General features: G+C 37.3%; 1 protein-coding gene across 1 annotated transcript in view; it reads right to left on the reverse strand.

Annotated features, from left to right (window-relative positions):
• Positions 1-17,705, reverse strand: part of GABA-B-R1 (gamma-aminobutyric acid type B receptor subunit 1) — an 86,183-nt gene extending 68,478 nt beyond the window's left edge. The window contains exon 1 of the mRNA XM_065314239.1: positions 16,673-17,705. Coding sequence (XP_065170311.1) covers positions 16,673-16,675 — 3 coding nt within the window. The 5' untranslated portion in view covers positions 16,676-17,705. The remainder of the gene's footprint in view (positions 1-16,672) is intronic.
• Positions 17,706-18,163: the final 458 nt, after the last annotated feature.

Below are 18,163 nucleotides of genomic sequence, written 5' to 3' on the forward strand. Positions count from 1 at the left end.
AGATGGCTAGTAGTGTTCGTCTTTTATAACAAAAAAAGAGATTTTTACCTCCGCACTTATACAACGTTGCCAATTTGCCAATTTCACATTTATTCACGTGGGATTCTAACATGAGGGGTGGGTTCCCGCCGCCCCGGTGCTGCGAAAAGGGATTTCGCTCGCAGGCAGCCGGGAAAACGAATAGAAACGTGGCGAACCCAATTTGCAGCGGGCTTTGCGCCGCCACCGCAACCGCCTCCGCATCAGGGGTGGAGGCGGCGGCTTGGTTGTGTTCTCCAGGTGGGTTTGCCTGCCTGCGCGGAAAAAAAACAATTCCACCGAGAAAACTGTGGAGAATATTCGCTTCAAAGAGGCAGCAAACGTGGGTTTTTTCTGCACGGGGGCGGCGGCAGCGTGTATGTGTTATAGTATGGGGGGACGTTTGATGATTTATTTTCACATGATTCACCCGCAGAACACGGAACACATCATATCATGTAAGCTGCGAGTTTTATCTCTAATTCAACAAGAGGTATTTGATATCAATTTTTAAACTTTAAGGGTGAATTAAGGGTCAAATAGGGGTTGTAAATAATTTAAGTTGGGTTTAATAGAAAAAGAAGAGTCTAAAGAATACAATACGATTTTTTTTATATTTTTAAGTTGATTTTTACGACGTCCAGAGCATTTTAACGACCTGGACAATGTTAAATCATAGGAGGATATACAAGGTGTTCATCAGATTAATACTTAAATTCGCAATAACTCGAGAACTAATAGAGATAGAAACAAAATTCTTTCACCAATATTATTTTCTTGATAAAAACTATTTAATAAGCGCATTTAATGCAATAAAATATTAAGGGTGTCCAAATGGCAATGACCTAGTGACATAATTTATTGACAAAAATATACGCAAAATACGCGCGTGGTGTTCACTTGAGTTCACAATATAAAAATGATACCTTTACACACCCCGCCGTGAGTGTGTGTAAAAATAGCACGCGAAGGGGTGGAAATTTATGGAAAGTCGACAAAAATGTAAAATGTTTGCGGTGCGAATAAGCGCAAGAGTGAACGATAACACTAAACACGTTATACGTCATAGTCGTACTCGTACTACCTAAAAACACTCACCCCTAATATTTTTTTATAGATTTACACACACTATACACATGAAAATATAGGAAAATATATGAAAATATGAAAACCTTTATTAAAGGGGTTCAGGTGAGCAAGAAAGCGTGCGCGAGGGAATAAGGAAAGTATATCGGTCACGGTTATCATATTTAATAAGCCGGTGGGGCGGCCATTGAAGCCGTAATCAAGCGTGTGCATTTTTACACATTGAAACAACCTTCAAACAATACAACACAGCCAATATGTCAAGGGTAGTTGCTTTTTCTCTTTTGCACGCAAATTTTACCTTCGATGGAAGTTAGTTTTTGTGCGCTATTAAAATGGTGTCATTTGGTTTAATGTCGAAATGCAAATGTATTCGCATCAAATAGAAATAGGTAAACATAATATGAGCTGCCATTTTGTGGTGGAAGGGTGGAAATAGGTTTCCATCGTGTTCCATGAGCGCTACATCTACTTTTCATGTCGATGACATTCACAATTGAATGGGATACCCTTCAACCTGTAGTTGGATAGGCAGAATGTTTATATACAGAGTGTTTAGTTGTGGTTTTCGTGAAATTTTGTTATTATTTTGATTTTTTAAGTACTGGAAACACTTAGTATATGTTGTGATACATCATTGGAAAGATAATTAAATTCTGCGTCAGATATCGTTTATATCAGTTTGTTATCATTATTAGTTTTTGAGTTATAATCAATTTAATTATTCAAATTATTTTTAAAAACGTTTTTCACAGTTATTTCTATTTTAATTGAATATTGAAAACACTTAGTATATGTTATTATATACCATTTTAAAGATAATTAAATTCTCCATAATATACACTTTATTCCATTTTGTTATCGTTATCAGTTTTCGAATTATACTCAAATTAATAATGTAAACTAGTATTTGTTATAAAACACTCTGTATATAACACCACTTACCAACGATTAGATATCAGCATTACCCCGCTAAATACCACATGATGAGTATTTCAAAAGCGGTGTTTCCACCCTTTCAGAGCACAAAATTGCAGAAACTCGAGCCACCGCAAGAAACAAAATATTTCCGCCATATTTCCGTAACAAAAACGTGTTTACACTAAGTGCACTCCACAGGGGGCGGCGGGATGAGAGTATTTTGTACATTTTCTAGCCGAACAACGCTCGACGGTTAATTGGAAGCCATTAGGACGTCCGCAATTATGCAATTATTTGCTATTTATACCTACACTCACACTCCCCACCCCCATCGGGGGGTGGGTGTGCGCAAGGGGCGGTTTAGTTGATGGATAATGCGTGTATCAACAGTTGGCGCCGCGTGTTGCCTGTTTGTTCGGCGCAAATTAATCGTTAATGGAAAATATATATTTGAATGCACGAAATTAAATAAACAAATATTTTCGGGCGTCCAATGTGTATATAATATAATTTAGGGGATGCACACGGTGAGTTTACACAAGTCAACAAATTAACAAAACAATCATCAACAGTATGGGACATTGAGTGTAGTGTGTATTTATGTGCGCGTTTGTGTATTGATAGGCAACCCAATTGACAAGTATCAATAGGTTGTATAGAATTTGCGGAAACAATACCAGAGTAGGCCACACACTTGACACGTACATGTATGTATGGTAGCATAATGTGGGATATTGGCACTTTGAGGTTATTTCTTTTACGTGTGGTGGTTTTTTTATGCAACGCGCACCCTAGGTTTTCTTTTATGATTTTATGAGTTTTATATTATAGGGGTTGAAGGGTGTGACGTGTGTAAGTTATAGTCTCACGTTTTTATACTGTTATAAAATGTTATTTACATTTTTGAGGTTTTAATTTTTTGACACTTTGTATATATTTTTCATTACTTAGGATAGTTGTTTTGATTTAACACCCCCAAAGGGTGTAGTTTTAATGATGTGGTCTTTGGGTTGGTCGGGATACATTGTTTTAAGGGCGCAAAGGGTCGTTGAGGGCAAATGAAGACAATGGCCAATAATAGCACAGGTTGTCTATCGACCATTGCGACAGTGGGGGATGAAATCACAAACCCACTCGATTTCGATTTCTAAGGGATGAGGAGACTCTGTATTTCACTTGATTCACTTTGGTCCAAACCCGAATTCAATCGGATGAAATTTAGAAAATATACAGAGTAATCAGAAAGAATTTGTTCTCAAAAAAAATTAAAATTGATTAATTTTATGTTTGGGTGGTTTATTGAATGTTCTGAATTAAGTAGATGATATATGGATGAAATTTTAAATAATATACAGGGTAATCAGAAAGAAAAAAAAGTTTAAAATTGATTAAATTTATAGAATTTGATGAATTTAAGGGATGATATGTGAATAATAGATAGACCCCGACAGACGGGATTGATAGATAGGTGATGGGATGACGATGATGGTTCATCCCCGAGAGTAGGGCATCCGGGGGTGCAACCCTTGATATAAATGGCGTAGATGACTAGTTGGATCCGGGCGTGTGTGCGCCCGACCGAGGTTATGAGTTATGTGGGACAGCAAATTGACAGAAGTGTATTGGTCCCGCTAGACAACCGAATCCCGAAACCGGAAATAGAAATGAACAACACCCACCCACACACATACACCCACACATTCAACTCATAGAAACATAACTGAAAACGAGCGATAATCTTAACAAGCGAATTAATATTTCACTTGTTGTCCATTCATCCCTATTAGTAATATTTTATATACAGGGTGTTTAGATTTTATTAAACGTAAAAAAAATAAATTAAATTTTTGATTGCGGGGTTGTTTCCGTAAATGAATTTAATTTTATTTTTATTTGTGAGGTTGATTTATTTTATATACAGGGTGTTTCGATAAAAAATTAAAAAAATTAATTTAATTAAATGTTTGATTGCGGGGTTATTTCCGTAAATAAATTTAATTTAATTGTATGTAATTAGTATGTTGATCTATTTGATATACAGGGTGTTTTAATAAAATTTTAAAAATTAATTTAATTAAATGTTTGATTGCGGGGTTATTTCCGTAAATAGATAAAATTTATTAAAATACAGTTAGTGATCTTGAAATTGTCATGCTGTAATTTAAGGGTTGGAATTCATCCCCTAGCTGAATGCAGGATGCAGAATGCAGTGGTGCTCCATTTATAGACAAACCGTTTAGCGATGTGACAGATTTAGTGGTCGTTGGCGGCGGATGCAAATGGGGCCGGTTTAACGGAAAACCGGAAAGGGAAGTGGGGTTACAGGGAGTGCTGACAATTGAAGCGCCCCGCGTTGTTTTTTTCTTTGGTCGTTTTATACGTTTTCGTTATCTAAAATATCACTTTTGTATTTTTAGTCTAGTTTCGTGATTTACAGTTGGGGGTAGGTGTGAGGGTAGTTGATGGCCGAACGGTGTACGGCTTAATATTGCAAATGAAAAATCGATTTCAATTATGAGACTCGCGCGCGCTTCGCGTCTCTCGGTCACGCCGCATCTTTCTTCTCATTCCATTTCAGCCGCCCCACGCCGCCATCTAACAACCCCCGTCGGCTATATAATGCCCGATGCTTATATTCTTAATTTACCGCCCGCGCGGAGGATGTAATTTTCTTTAGTATGGTGGAATCAACCCTTAAACATTGGAATTTTGATAAATTTTGCTTAAATTTTGAGAAATTTTGGAATTTTGTTTTTTGCGAAAATTAATAAGTAAATTATTATCAAAAGCCTTTTTGATGATGGCATGCTTTGCAGGGGATATAATTTCCTTTATTCTGTTGAAATCCACCCTTAAACATTAATAAAATTTATTTTTTGTAAAAATTTTGCGAATTTTTTGCCAAATTTTGCAAAATTTTCGTGTTTTTGCCAAAATTAATAAGTAAATTATTAAGCAAAGCCTTTTTGATGATGGAATGCTTTACAGGGGATATAATTTCCTTTATTTTGTTGAAATTCACCCATAAACATTGATAAAATTTATTTTTTTGCAAAAATTTTGCGAATTTTTTGCCAAATTTTGCAAAATTTTCGTGTTTTTGTGAAAATTAATAAGTAAATTATTATGCAAAGCCTTTTTGGTGATGGAATGCTTTACAGGGGATATAATTTCCTTTATTTTGTTAAAATCCGCCCTTAAACATTAATAAAATTTATTTTTTTGTAAAAATTTTGCGAATTTTTTGACAAATTTTGCAAAAATTTTGTGTTTTTGCGAAAATTTGACGCTAAAAAAATATTACAAGCCTTTTTACCAATGGCATACATTCCACAAGATACAATTTTCCTAATTTTACTGAAATCAACCCTTAAACACTCATAAAATATCAAATTTTCCCAATTTTTCGCAAAATTTTAGCAAAAATTTCATTTTTTTTCCAAAATAAGTAATACTTAAATGATAATGTTTACAAAACAAATACCATCCCTTCGAAACAAACTACTTTTAGCAACATGAACAATGATGCCCGTTCTTGCGCATACAAGAAAATGGCGTCGCTTGTCCTTTCAACCCTACCACTCCCGCCAGAGGGTGTTGTATAAGAAAACGGATAATGATAATGGGCCCACTTAATGTCGACGTGTTGTTCTTATCCCACGCGCAGGGCAAATGTTCCCAGTTTGAAACTTTGTGTAATAGTTTAGCCTTCTTCCAGCCATTATTTCGTCCTTTAGCCCCCACCAAAACCCACCGAATTCCTCTATCTATACCCGAACTGCTTCCAGGATTAAAAGAAAACAAAGTGGGTCTATTTATCTCAACCTCAAATTGAATCATTGCGTTGATCTCTGAAAAAATTATTTTTAAGCAAAAAAAATCCGCTCGGGGGTTGAAACAAGGACAAAAGACGAAGTTATTGGGTTCTGGTGCTGGCATCGTCGACTGGGGCCGCATTATTCCCTAGATTAATTTCAATTTAATTAAAAGCCACCCCCGGAAAGGATATCTATCCTTTTGCAGCCGTGGCGGCGACTGGGGGCGGCGGCAGAGCGCGACAAAGGTGTCTATTTACGCACCTTACTTTACCTAACACATTGGGTGGTAAATGAGCGCGCTGCGCTGGTCACCAACATTCAAAAACTTCCCTTAAGGACCTCAAGGACACGCGGGGATTCAGCCATTCGACCTTTCATAAAGTTTCACATCGTATTTCATCCTGCGGGGGTTAACACTTCGTGCTAACACCTTTTTAAACCGCGAAATTAATTTTACGCCAAAAATTAATTGCAAATATTTTAGGGGATGATAAATATGATAATGTTTTTGTATTAAGTTTTTTTTAGAAGGAAAGGAATTCTCAAGTTGTTTCCCAATGCGGATAATCCTGCGGGACGTATGTGACCGTAATGAATCACGTTGTGGAGGGGTGGTTTTTGGGGGTTGCGCGGAGGTGTGAGGGGTGCGCGAGCATTAGATTAAGGTCGGATAACGCGAAACGCACATACGCGACGTTAAACCTTTGCGTTTGCGAATTCGAATTTGAGCAGCGCGTTTTGCACTCGCCGCCACCCCTCCAGCAAACCGCCCCCGATGTGTGTTTCACGGCTGGCGTGTTTCGTGTATTGAGTATTTGAGTATCGAGTGATGTGTTACTAGCTAAATATAAGTATACAGTGTGTTTAGTGGGAATTTTCGAGGAGTTTGAAAGAAATCCGCCATTTTAATAGCGCTGATTTATATTGTATTTCTATTTTAAGTAAGATATTGTAGAAAATAAGTTTTTTTCTTGTTTTTTGACATTATTTGATGTTTAATCGATTATTGAGGACACCCAGTATAAGTTGTTATACATCGTTGGAAAGCTAATTAAATTTTACATAATCTACACGTTATTTCAATTTATTATCTTTTTTAGTTTAGGAGTTATACTCAATTTAATTTTGTTAAAAAAATCAGAATTTTTCTTAACTTTTTTTTTATTAATTTGAGATTTACAAATTATTTGCTTCACTCAGTATAAATATTAGTACATCATTTTAAAGCTGGTTAAATTCTCCATCATATACAGTTTGCTCCAATCAATTATCTTTATCAGTTTCCGAGTTATCTTCAATCAAATTTTGATTTTTTGATTTTATTTTGACATATTGTATGTTTTTTGTTGGTTTGGTTTACCTATCAGCGTAAACGTAACGTTTTCGTTTGCCACCGTAGGCATTTGTTTGCGCGTTATTTATGTCCCGGCGCGAAGAAGTGCGCAATCGTCGGGGGTGTGAGTAAACAAAATAAACGCGTGCGATACAATTTCGTTCGGATCGGATTTAAATCGCAGGCCTGCCCACATCACGAGCGGCGATTTGGGCACAATTAGTTTTGGAATTTATGCGACCATCCGTTCTCCGGGATGGATTATCTACGCGCGCGCGTCTCTGCGAAAGAAAACCGAAACCGGAAAACCGGAAAAGCTGTCGCTTTGCATTTTCTTACACAAAACACAACACACCATTCGCATTCGTCGTAAATATCCGCGCAGATAAAATCATTTTTAGATAGTTTAGAAAAGCGGAAAATTGAATTGAAAAGCGGAAATACAGCCGGGGGATGCAGGAAATTTTGTTATCAACGGATTAGTCACATGTTATGTATTTTTTCGGTGTGGTTTCTTCGTTGCATGCGCAGATTTTTTAATTAAAACCGTAAAAATCCCCTCAGCCGTCACGGCAACCAGTTATACACGACGCGAATGCAATTTATGTTGCATAACTACGCGGCTTATTAAAAAAAGTCATCATTCGGCTGCAAGTAAAAATTAAATTAACTTTTTAATGCGTAAAAAATTGACACACTGTATTTACTTTTTTTTGTTTTAATGTTTTATTGTACTGTAAGTGAATTGAATACGTCCAAACATCAGTGTCGTGCTCCGCGTCATTTGTTTCCATTGTCCTGAATCGTCCGGAATCGTCCCACCCATCGTTACATCCATTTTCTGTGTTGCTGTTTTCCTCTTTGTTGTGCACTTTGTACATTGTGTTACACAGTTCACAGCGTGCATCACTTTATTACTCGCAGTTTTTTAATTCCATCATGGCCGCCGGAGTTAATGCACGCTTCATTCGTTTGTATCTTGTATTTAACATTATACATTTTAACTTGCAAATCACCTCAGTTATTTATACAATGTGTTTTTTTGATTTTTTATTTATAAATTTTAAAGTTTATTTAAATAATTTATAAATGCGCGGTGAAAATTTAAATAATTTAGTTTTTGTTTCATAAAAATCGGTTGAAAACTACAAAAGTTATCGTAAAATAATTAATTTTATGCTCCGCCTATTTTTTTAATGCGCATGCGTGACTTAACTTTCTTTTCTTTGTATTTCCGTTGTTTCTCAACCGATTTTAACCGTTTTTTCACTAAAATTCCTCAAAAAATTTAAACACCCTATAAATAAATATTCAATAATGAAATTAAAACGTTGTGCGTTTGAAAATTGAAAATGGACCGCGTCGATTATTTCCCACGCGCGTTGGAAATGGGAAATGAAAAATGTTTACATGAATCATGATCCCCGACGCACATAAAACATCAAACGTGAATCGAACACGTTTCGCGTATATATTTTATTTTGATTTCTGACATTTTGATGTTGTTAATAGCGGAAAACCGGATGCAAACGTTCGTAAACAAGTTATACCCGTACACACGGTCATTTTGCGCTGTGAAATGATTACATCAATAAACATTAAACATTTTATACTGCGAAAATTTTGCATAAATCTAAATTTCCATTCTTATCATCTCTTATTATCCGTACTTACGCAGAGTGGATAATTTTTGATGGAACATTTTTAATAATTTCGAAGCGCCCGCATCGCAATGCATTTAAATTCGAAAATTATACCGCGGATTGTGCATCGTTTTTATTCCGCCCCTTATTTTCCATTCGTAGCGTCTTATTTTCGTTTATTTCGGCGTTTTATGAGCTCGAATCGTGCGCGAACACAACCCGCACGTTGATGTAAATGTAGGCGACTTAATATACATGTACGATGGGTTGCCTATAATTCGCCGACGACAAATTGTCAAAGAAATTTTTGCGCCGGGGATTTGTGGACGTGACGCGTTTGCAACGCACCCTAAACGTGACCAACCCTTTTTTCCATGGATTTTCATTCATATACAGTGTGTTTTTAACATATAAAATCAAAATTTTGACTTTTAGGCGTTTTTAAACGCGGAATTAATTTTTTTATTTACAAATACTTTCAAAAGCTTGTAAATCCCTTTAAGGGTCGTAAATAAGGGTGGTTTTTATTTATTTTTCCATTTTCCTGTTTTTATTTTATTTAAAGTTGAAAATGCGCAACACACTTGTCCGGAAAGAAGTGAAACTTGTCTTCTAATGGCATTACAAGACCCCGAAAGAGATAAAAGATAAAATTTAAGGGATGGTGGTTGGGTTTTGGTTTTTAAGGGTGGAACGAGGCGCACAGCACCGGCGAGAAAAATATTTTCTTTAATTAATTTCGTTTCCGCTTTCTTTGCCGTTGCTCCCGAGTCTTGCTTGTGCCCTACTTCAGAGGGGGTGAGAGGGGGTTGAGGGTGAATTATGCTCGTTTCCGCATCTGCGTCTTCCAAGCGGCTCAACCTTATCGAGTTACGTTTACATTAAACTCTTCATATTTGCATGTTGCGCTTATCGTTATTATACAGTGTGTTCCGGTGTATTGGTGGAAAAATAATCATAATAATATTGACATGTTGATGTTATTGAGTTTTCTACGTCGACGATGTTGATAATGATATGTTTGCATTTCATTATGCGCGGGTTGTTTACCAGTTGCTGTGAGCGACGTTTCTAAGAGCAGTGGGATGTGGAACACTCACCTGAAACAACAATTACTGCATTATAATATTTTTTCATGGTTTTTATTTATTTTTGTTTGAGTTTTTTTGTGAATAACTAATTGAAGTTTAGTTTGTTTTTAATTGTGTAATTTGCAAACTTGATCAGTCTTCGATTTACGATTTGCTGTCGTGGTTTTTAGACGCGGCCGGGGAGGTCGGGTCAATTTCCATAATTCGGGCAGTGCCAATTTGCATACGATTTCCATCCGTTTTGCGAGCGCATTGAGAATTGAGAATTCAATTTCGATGCCAATTAATAATATTATGCACATTGGGAATGCAAAGAAATCATTTTCGTAATGAATTGTAGATTTTTTTGATTTGTTTGTTTTTGGGGTGGGTTTAATTAACATTTTTATTAGCATTATTAAGTTTTGGCGGGTGTGGAATTATTTTCTGAATATTTTAGTTTTTATTTTGTTAAAATCGGTTGAAAATTACGGGAGTTATAATAAAAATAGTGTTTGTGGTGCTCCGCCTACTTTCTAATTGCGCACGCGCGAGTTACTCAAGTTGTCTACTCAAACCTTTCACTTTATCTATTTTCTGCTCCCCTGTCGTTGTTTATCAACCGATTTTTATCGTTTTTTTATTAAAATTATTTATTTTTAATACTTTTTCTCTTCAGTTTATTTTAGTTTTAAATTTTAATGATTGAATCACTTTTAACAACAAAAATTCAATACTTTTTAATTAAAACTTCAATTTCGATTCCAATTTACAATATAAATCCCAATCGAGTAAAGTTTGATGAAAATAAAAATGAATTGCAGATTTTTTCACTTTGTGGTCGAGTATAATTAAGTTTGTTATTAGCATTGTTCGTTTTTTTTGTGGTGTTGTGTTGTGTTGTAATTTTGTGCAGAAATATTTTCCGTTTGGGATTTTTCTTTGCACCGCGTTCGTTTTTTTGTTGTGCGCTCATTATTTTTTCACTCTGGGCCATCTTTTACTTCCCCTTTGTAGTTCTCTTTACGGGCGTGCGCTCGTCCTTGCACGACGGCCACCGCGACGACGACCGAAAGCAGGACACGCTGAGGTAAACTGCCGGGCGTTGTTCTGCTTTCGCCCGTTTCGTGCTTGGTAATTTTTTATGTTCGGCACCTAAATTTTTTATCCGTGCCGAAACAACAACGGCTTCAACCTGGCGCGAAGAAGGATACTTTGTCCTTGAACGACACACGTACTGCGTTTTTGTTCGAGGTTTTTTATTTGTGCTTTTTTTTTACTTGTTTCAGGTTCAAGGAGTTTTATTTCTGCAAGTCCTAGAAAGTCCTGACAGCTTAGATCACGTGATTTATACTGAGTAAGTAAAATTTTAAACATTTTAGTTTTTATTGCGTTAAAATCCGTTAAAAACTACGCTAGTTATAAGAAAAAATAGATTTACGGTGCTCCGCCTACTTTCTAATTGCGCACGCGCGAGTTACTCAAGTAGTCTACTCACAACTTTCACTTAATCTAATTTTTGTTCTCCCATCGTTATTTATCAACCGATTTTCATGATTTTTTTACTAAAATTATTAATTTTTAATTCTCCCCCCCCTGATAATGTTTATATTTAAACAAATTAATTATTTAAACAATTTTTGTGATAAAATTTAATATATTTATGCTTAAAATTAAATTTTGGCTTGTCGACATGCATTTGTTAGCAAGTTAAAGGATGTTGCGTATAAGGGTTGTATGTTAAGGGATGTTAAAACAAAAGAACAGACGTGGAATGTTTAATATAACGCGGGCGCAACATGAGAGCGGCCACAAGTTTAAGAAAACATTCAACAGTTTCCACCCCACAACACCAACAACCCCCATCGCGCTCGCACACAGCCCGGAAGACAAGGGTTGGTCTGACCAGCATGAAGACTATCGCCGGCTGAATATAGTAAACGTTCGTTGAATGTTAACGTCCTGGTGAGATATCGCGTGTGCGCGCGCGAGGGGTTGCAAACCGGAAGTGTGCTGCTCTAAATTCAAAATTCAACCCCCGAAAAAAAGAGTTAAATTTCCTTTCTGCTTGCGCGTTATATTAGTGGCGGGCTAGAGGTGAATTGTATGCGGTCAGGAAAACCACGTGCATGCAGGTGTAGGGGTTGCATTCCGTATTCAAGGGTTGAAAAGCGTCGAGAGGGCGTTTTAACATTTTAAAATCCTCTGGGACGCCTTGCGACCATCCCCGGCACGCTAAGGCCACATACTAACACAACACATCACTCAACTACCCCTAGAAAAAATATATACAGGGTGTTTGAAGTTTTTTTTTTAATAATTTTTAATTAAATTTTGTAAGAAATTTTGAAGTTTGCTGTAATTTAGTAATTGACGCGAATTATTCACGACGTTAATGTATAAATATTAGAATTAGATTATTTTTAGGGGTTGGTTCAGCCCTTGACGTCGAAGTTTTCTCATTAATATCCGGAATCATTACCAAATGGCGCTGCGCCCCATTTTCCGCGCGCACAACGGAAAATTATTCAACGGCAAAATTATCAGCCATAAGTACCACCATAAAGATCAATTTTAGGGGTGGTTTTACATTTTCAACTTAAAAAAATTGTTTTTATGTGTTTTTCATGAAACTTTTTGTTTTTTTTTAATGAAGAAAAAGTGTTTTTAACCTACGATTATCGAAATTTATGTCGACACTAAGCCATAACAAAGTTATCTTCATCCCCTAATGTGCGCTTGATGTTTTTGTCAATTCCGAAAGTCGTCAAGTTAAATTTAAAGGCAATTATCGGATTTCCACATCCAGCACTCAGAACGCGCGCGAGTTTGAATTCGGATTTCCACCCCTTTTGTGTCTCCAAGAGAGGGGTAGTTTCGTTTGCGCGCACACGGCATTTGCGATTACTTGCACGGCAGTGGAAAATTAGGAAAGCTCCGTTTTCTATTTCCACCCCCCTCCCGGCCCGGGGTTGGCGGCGGAATGGGGTTGGTGTCTTTTCCGGCGAGAATGTCAGCGTTTCCGCCACGCCGCGCACGCATTCGGGAGCTAACTACGTGTTCCAACTATCAACGAAACAGCTAAATCAAGCGCTGTGCGGAAAAGAGAATTTAGGGCTGCGCAAGTTTAGGCGCTGCCTGGTGTGATCATACACATGCTCTCGTCTGCTAAGGTTAAGACTTGTTCGTGAGAAATTGTTTACCGGGCTCACATGCCGCCGAGAGATGCCACTTACAGCGTGGTGGTAAGTGATATGTGCATTAGGGGTGTGGTAACACAAGTTTACTCACGGCACACAAGAGAAATTTAACTTTTACCTTTGAGGAGTTTAGTGGAAATTATGTAGTGAATATATTTAAATGTTTTAGTTTTTATTTGGTGGAAATTGCGTTAAAAATGACGGAGTTATTATAAAAATAGTGAAAATTTGCTCCGCCTACTTTTTTAATGCGCATGCGCGACTTACTTAGCTACTCTTTTTATTTTTTATTTTATTTTCGTTATTTCTTAACCGATTTTCTTCGTTTTTTCACTAAAACTCATAAAATTAATTTCCGCATCTTAAAAAATAACCAAAATTTGAATAAACTATATTTTACCCTTATATTTACTACCCTTAAATGTAATTTAGTAAATTTAAGGTATAATAACACACGAACTTGGTTCGCATGTCCAAAGTGCATCTAATCTAAACTATTAAATACTTGTGTAACCGTAAACCACCCCTCGCACCCCCTCAATCCCCCTAATGGCGAGCGTTCATAGTTCAACCCAGTTTGGACTAGATATCCGCCTGCACCGAAGTGAATTACCCATCTGACATTAGGATTAGTTCCGCGAGCGCGCGCCACATTCCGAATTCGCACCCCCAGCCACACACACACACAAATACAAACACAATTCGCGTTTATGGAGGTTGAAAATTATTTCCAAGTTAAACTTTTCGCCACTACTAAATCTCTCTCGCGCCGGCCTAGCAACAGTACGATTCCGAATTTGACTCGCCAAGTTGAATTGTGCAGTCGTGGGATGATGCGCGGGGGTTGTTCCTGTATAATTCATGCGTTCAAATTATAAACTGGTAAACTGCATGCGCGTCTGGCAATGAATAGATAATGAGTTGCAACTTCGACGGGCGCGCGCGCGCGCGCGTCCTCGCAGGGGGTTGCATGCATGGGACACACGTATTGTTTTCAATTATTTATAAGACGGATATCGATTTAACCGTCAGCGGATTGGCTGGGAATTTATTTCGAGTTTATTCAACCATAATTTCAGCGTGGGTGGAAATATTATGTTTCATAATATAAATTTAAAAAATGACAGGAAACTGTAATGTCGGTAAAGATAAATAAGGTTAGAATTATTAAGAAAGGAATCTGTAATGTCGGTAATGTTGTAATAAGGTTAAATTCGTCAAAGAAAGGAAACTGTAATGCCGATAATATTAGATTAAGGTTAAATTTGTTGGAAAAGGAACCTGTAATGCCGATTATGTTAAAATAAGGTTAAATTTGCTAAAAAAGAAATCTGTAATGTCGGTAAGATTAAAATATGGTTATGTTTGTTTTATTTTGAGTTATTAAGTAGTATTTTTGTTTTAAAGTGTGAAATAGAAACCTGTAATGTTGGTAAACCTGAAATAAGGTTATATTTACTAAAAAAGAAACCTGTAATGTCGATGAGATTAAAATATGCTTATATTCATTAAAAAAGAAACCTGTAATGTCGGTAAGTCTTAAATAAGGTTATCTTTATGTTATTTCTTTTCATTTCGCGTTTTTTGTTTGTAAATTTGTTTTTTTCGCCATTCCCAGACATCTTTTTCACGTTTGGGGAATTTCCCCGGCTGCGAAAAAAGGTTTTCTTAGTCTTTCCGCATCATTATACATTTTAAATTCGTAATCTTAATTTAGATCGTGTCCCGCTTTCGGTAATCCGCTCGACGTGCTTGCGTTCGGCTTTTTTTTTATCTTCTTTTCCGCTTTCTCAGAGAACCAAAAAAAAAACACGGAAAAAAGAAAAACCCTGCCGGGCTTAATATTTCAAGGGTTGATTATTGTAACACTCCAAACAGATTGTTTGCCGTTCGCAGATTAGTTATGTTAGGCGTAGTTCGTGAACAGCGCGTGCGGTCTAATGGACTCTTGTTTAATCCCGGAAAGGGTATTGAATCTTAATCACCACAATCTACACCGGAAGGTCGTCGACGAAAGCATCCCGTCGATTGTCTACAGCTGCATTCCACCACACTACTGCAGCAGCACTACAACCATAATAATTCATCGTGTTAGGCAACCAAATGTGCATTACGCTTTGTACGTACGCATGTATGATTGGTTGCTCACATCGGGGCTACTGAGTGGGTTAAATTCAGAAATGATTCGTTTTATGACACGCACGTAGCGACGATTTCTTTTTCGGCGGTCTGCGGTCGGTGGTGGCATGTAGAAAAGTCGAAATAATGGCGGTGGCGTCGCGTTTCGTGCGTGAAGGCGCAGAAAACTATAAAAAGCTCATTATACAGAAAACGGACGTTTTTTTACGTCTGCGTTCTGCGGTTGATACATACCAAATGAAATCACCCTCTTAAGATATTATACAGGGTGTTTAAATTATAAAAAAATAATTTTGGTGTTTTTTTCAGTAAAAAATTTTGTTTTAACACTCTGTATTTGTAATTTTGGCGCGTTTGTACAATATACGATGTCTTTTTGGAGGCCGGTTTTTCCCGCCGACGATAAACATCCCCGAAGCTTTAAATATGCCTCCGGAAAAAAAGGTGGAAAAAGGAGCGCGCTCGCGAGCGATAATTAATTTTTTTTTGCGCCTACACGCGTCGGCACGTTGTTTTCACGCGCTCGCGTTTTTTGCTTTATGAACGCAGGCGCGCGGAAAACGAGTGGAAAATGCTTCAAGCATGCACCCACCTAACGTAATATTACATCTAGTGTCAAAAAACGACGAAAATCTTTTCATTTTATGCGAAAATCTATCATTTTAAAAATATACAGAGTGTTTGTTTTTTAAATTTTTTTTTGTATTTTTTTGAAAGTGTAGCTTACACAATATTGATGAAAATCGATATGTGCATCAAATGTGTGTGTTTGCTTGTTTGCGATCGGCCCACCTCCACCTCCTCCATATGGCATAGTTCAACTTGTTCAACTTCGCATTGTTCACCGCCGCCGTTGCCGCCACCGCTGGCACTCGACGTGAAAGAGTTGTAGTTTTCCACATGAACCGTTTTTCCTCCAGACCAGAGGATCCTGTTGCCCCTATTCCCTTGGAATATCGAGGGTAAGTGTATGTAGTGATCCGACTTCCGGTTTTCCGGTTTTTGTTTTTTTCATTTTTTGAGGTTATGAGACTATGAGATGAGGTTAAGTTATAATATTAACTTATCAAATTAAATATTCCGCGCCGTTGATGTCATTAAAAGCGAAATTACAAAACTCTAACACGGTAATTTTTTCGAAATTATTCCCCGGGGACAATTCCGTTGTGGAAAACTTTTATATAACTTGTCGCAGCGCATAAAGTTGTAAAAGTTACGCCCATAAAAGAGGCAAAAAAAAATTAACGGCCTTCGACTTGCGCTTCCAATGCGAAATGGGAATGAAAATGGCAAACGAAACGAACGCTAAGCATGCATAGATACGAGAAAAGGTGAATTTCACATTACACACATTAACATTTTCATTAATATTAACATATATAGTAATGTTAATAATAATAAAAATAAAAATTATTTTTTTTTGGTTTTTATAAAAAAAACTTACCATTATTTCATATTTTTCATTCGAAGAATCCTCAAATACCAAAGTTCGTCACATCCATGACACATCCACGATGCACACACATACACAAGCCGTGATTGCGCAACAGTCACTCTACGATATCGCTTAATTAAAGACACATAATTAGTTTGTTCCACTTTCTTATTACTTCCTCACTTTGTGTGTTTCCGTACGCTTCACTTATATTTCAATTTTCTTTTCCTCTCTTTTCAAACCTCAGGTATAATTTAATTGAATTTAATTTGTGATTTATACTTTTTCCGACCTTTGACGGTAATTAAAACATCGAATTGGGATCTTTGGATTTTCGGCTTTCATTAATCTCGGCGCGCGGATTCTTCATTAAAGCAAATTAATTAACAATTAATCAACGCCCAAAGGGGATTGTGAGTAACAAGTATTTCTATGCTTTATTTAGTAACTTTTTGCGTTTTTAATTTAATTCCGTTGGGTTTTATTGCAGTGTTTCACGATTTTATGGTTAATTGAGAAGCAAGACGCGGGTTGATCCTGATCCTGATCGTTACCAGTGGGTTGAGAGTTGAAGAATTACGGGACGGGTCCGGGCGGCGTAATTCCACGCCAAATCGACGATTTCTGTGCGATTTAACTCGGCACCGAGGATGTGGATGCGGCGGCGGTGGCGGCACTTAGGACGTGCGGTGGATACATGGTCCGAATGGTCACATGGGCACACCTCCTTTTGAGGGAAATAATTTTTTTCGATTTTTATCAAGATTTAATTAATTTGAAAAGTTGAGGTATAAATTTTAAGTTTTTTATTTAATTAATTATTAATTATTAGTTAACACTGCACGTTGAAACTAATTACACACTTGCACTATTTATACATACATGTTTCACTAACATTTATTTCAAATTTTTGTGTTTTGGTTTAATTTTTAAAATTTTTGTTTTAGGATGTTCAGAATGGATAAATTCGTTGGAGACGCGCGCACACGCTTGATGAGCGTAACGAAGGATGATCGCGGCGGCGCGGATCCTGCGTCCTTCGTGTCCGCTCGCCTACTGTTGCTGCGGCCCGCGCGGAGGCGGTGGACAGGCTGCCGCGTGCGCGCGCGCCGAACATCCGAGCATTTGGTCACTAGGTCGTCGCCGCCGCCGCTGCTGCTGCTGCTGCTGCTGGTGCTCGGATCGACGTGACAACGTTGCGCGCTGCGCGTTTTCCACCCCCTGAAAATTTTGCGCTTGCCTTGCTCGCGTGCGCCGCAGTTTTCCCAGGTTTTCTTTTTTTTTGTCGTCGCGTTTCTGTGAATCGGGTACATTTAAGCGTCGGCGACGTTCAGGAATGTTTTTGATTTTAAATGCAGTCGTTAAATTTAATTAACAATGCCTACGCCTTATAGACCTCAATGGAAAGTTGTTGTCGCGGTGGGAAACATTTTATGTATGAAATAACATTATATAGAAACCCTTGAAATTATAGCTGTTTTAAATTACCTAAATTTTGAA

Source organism: Atheta coriaria, unplaced genomic scaffold (assembly GCF_025399875.1).
Source record: "Atheta coriaria isolate IRGN ID8LTWV9N9 unplaced genomic scaffold, Caltech_Dcor_3.1 hic_scaffold_10_pilon, whole genome shotgun sequence".
Taxonomy (NCBI): Eukaryota; Metazoa; Arthropoda; class Insecta; order Coleoptera; family Staphylinidae; genus Dalotia; species Dalotia coriaria.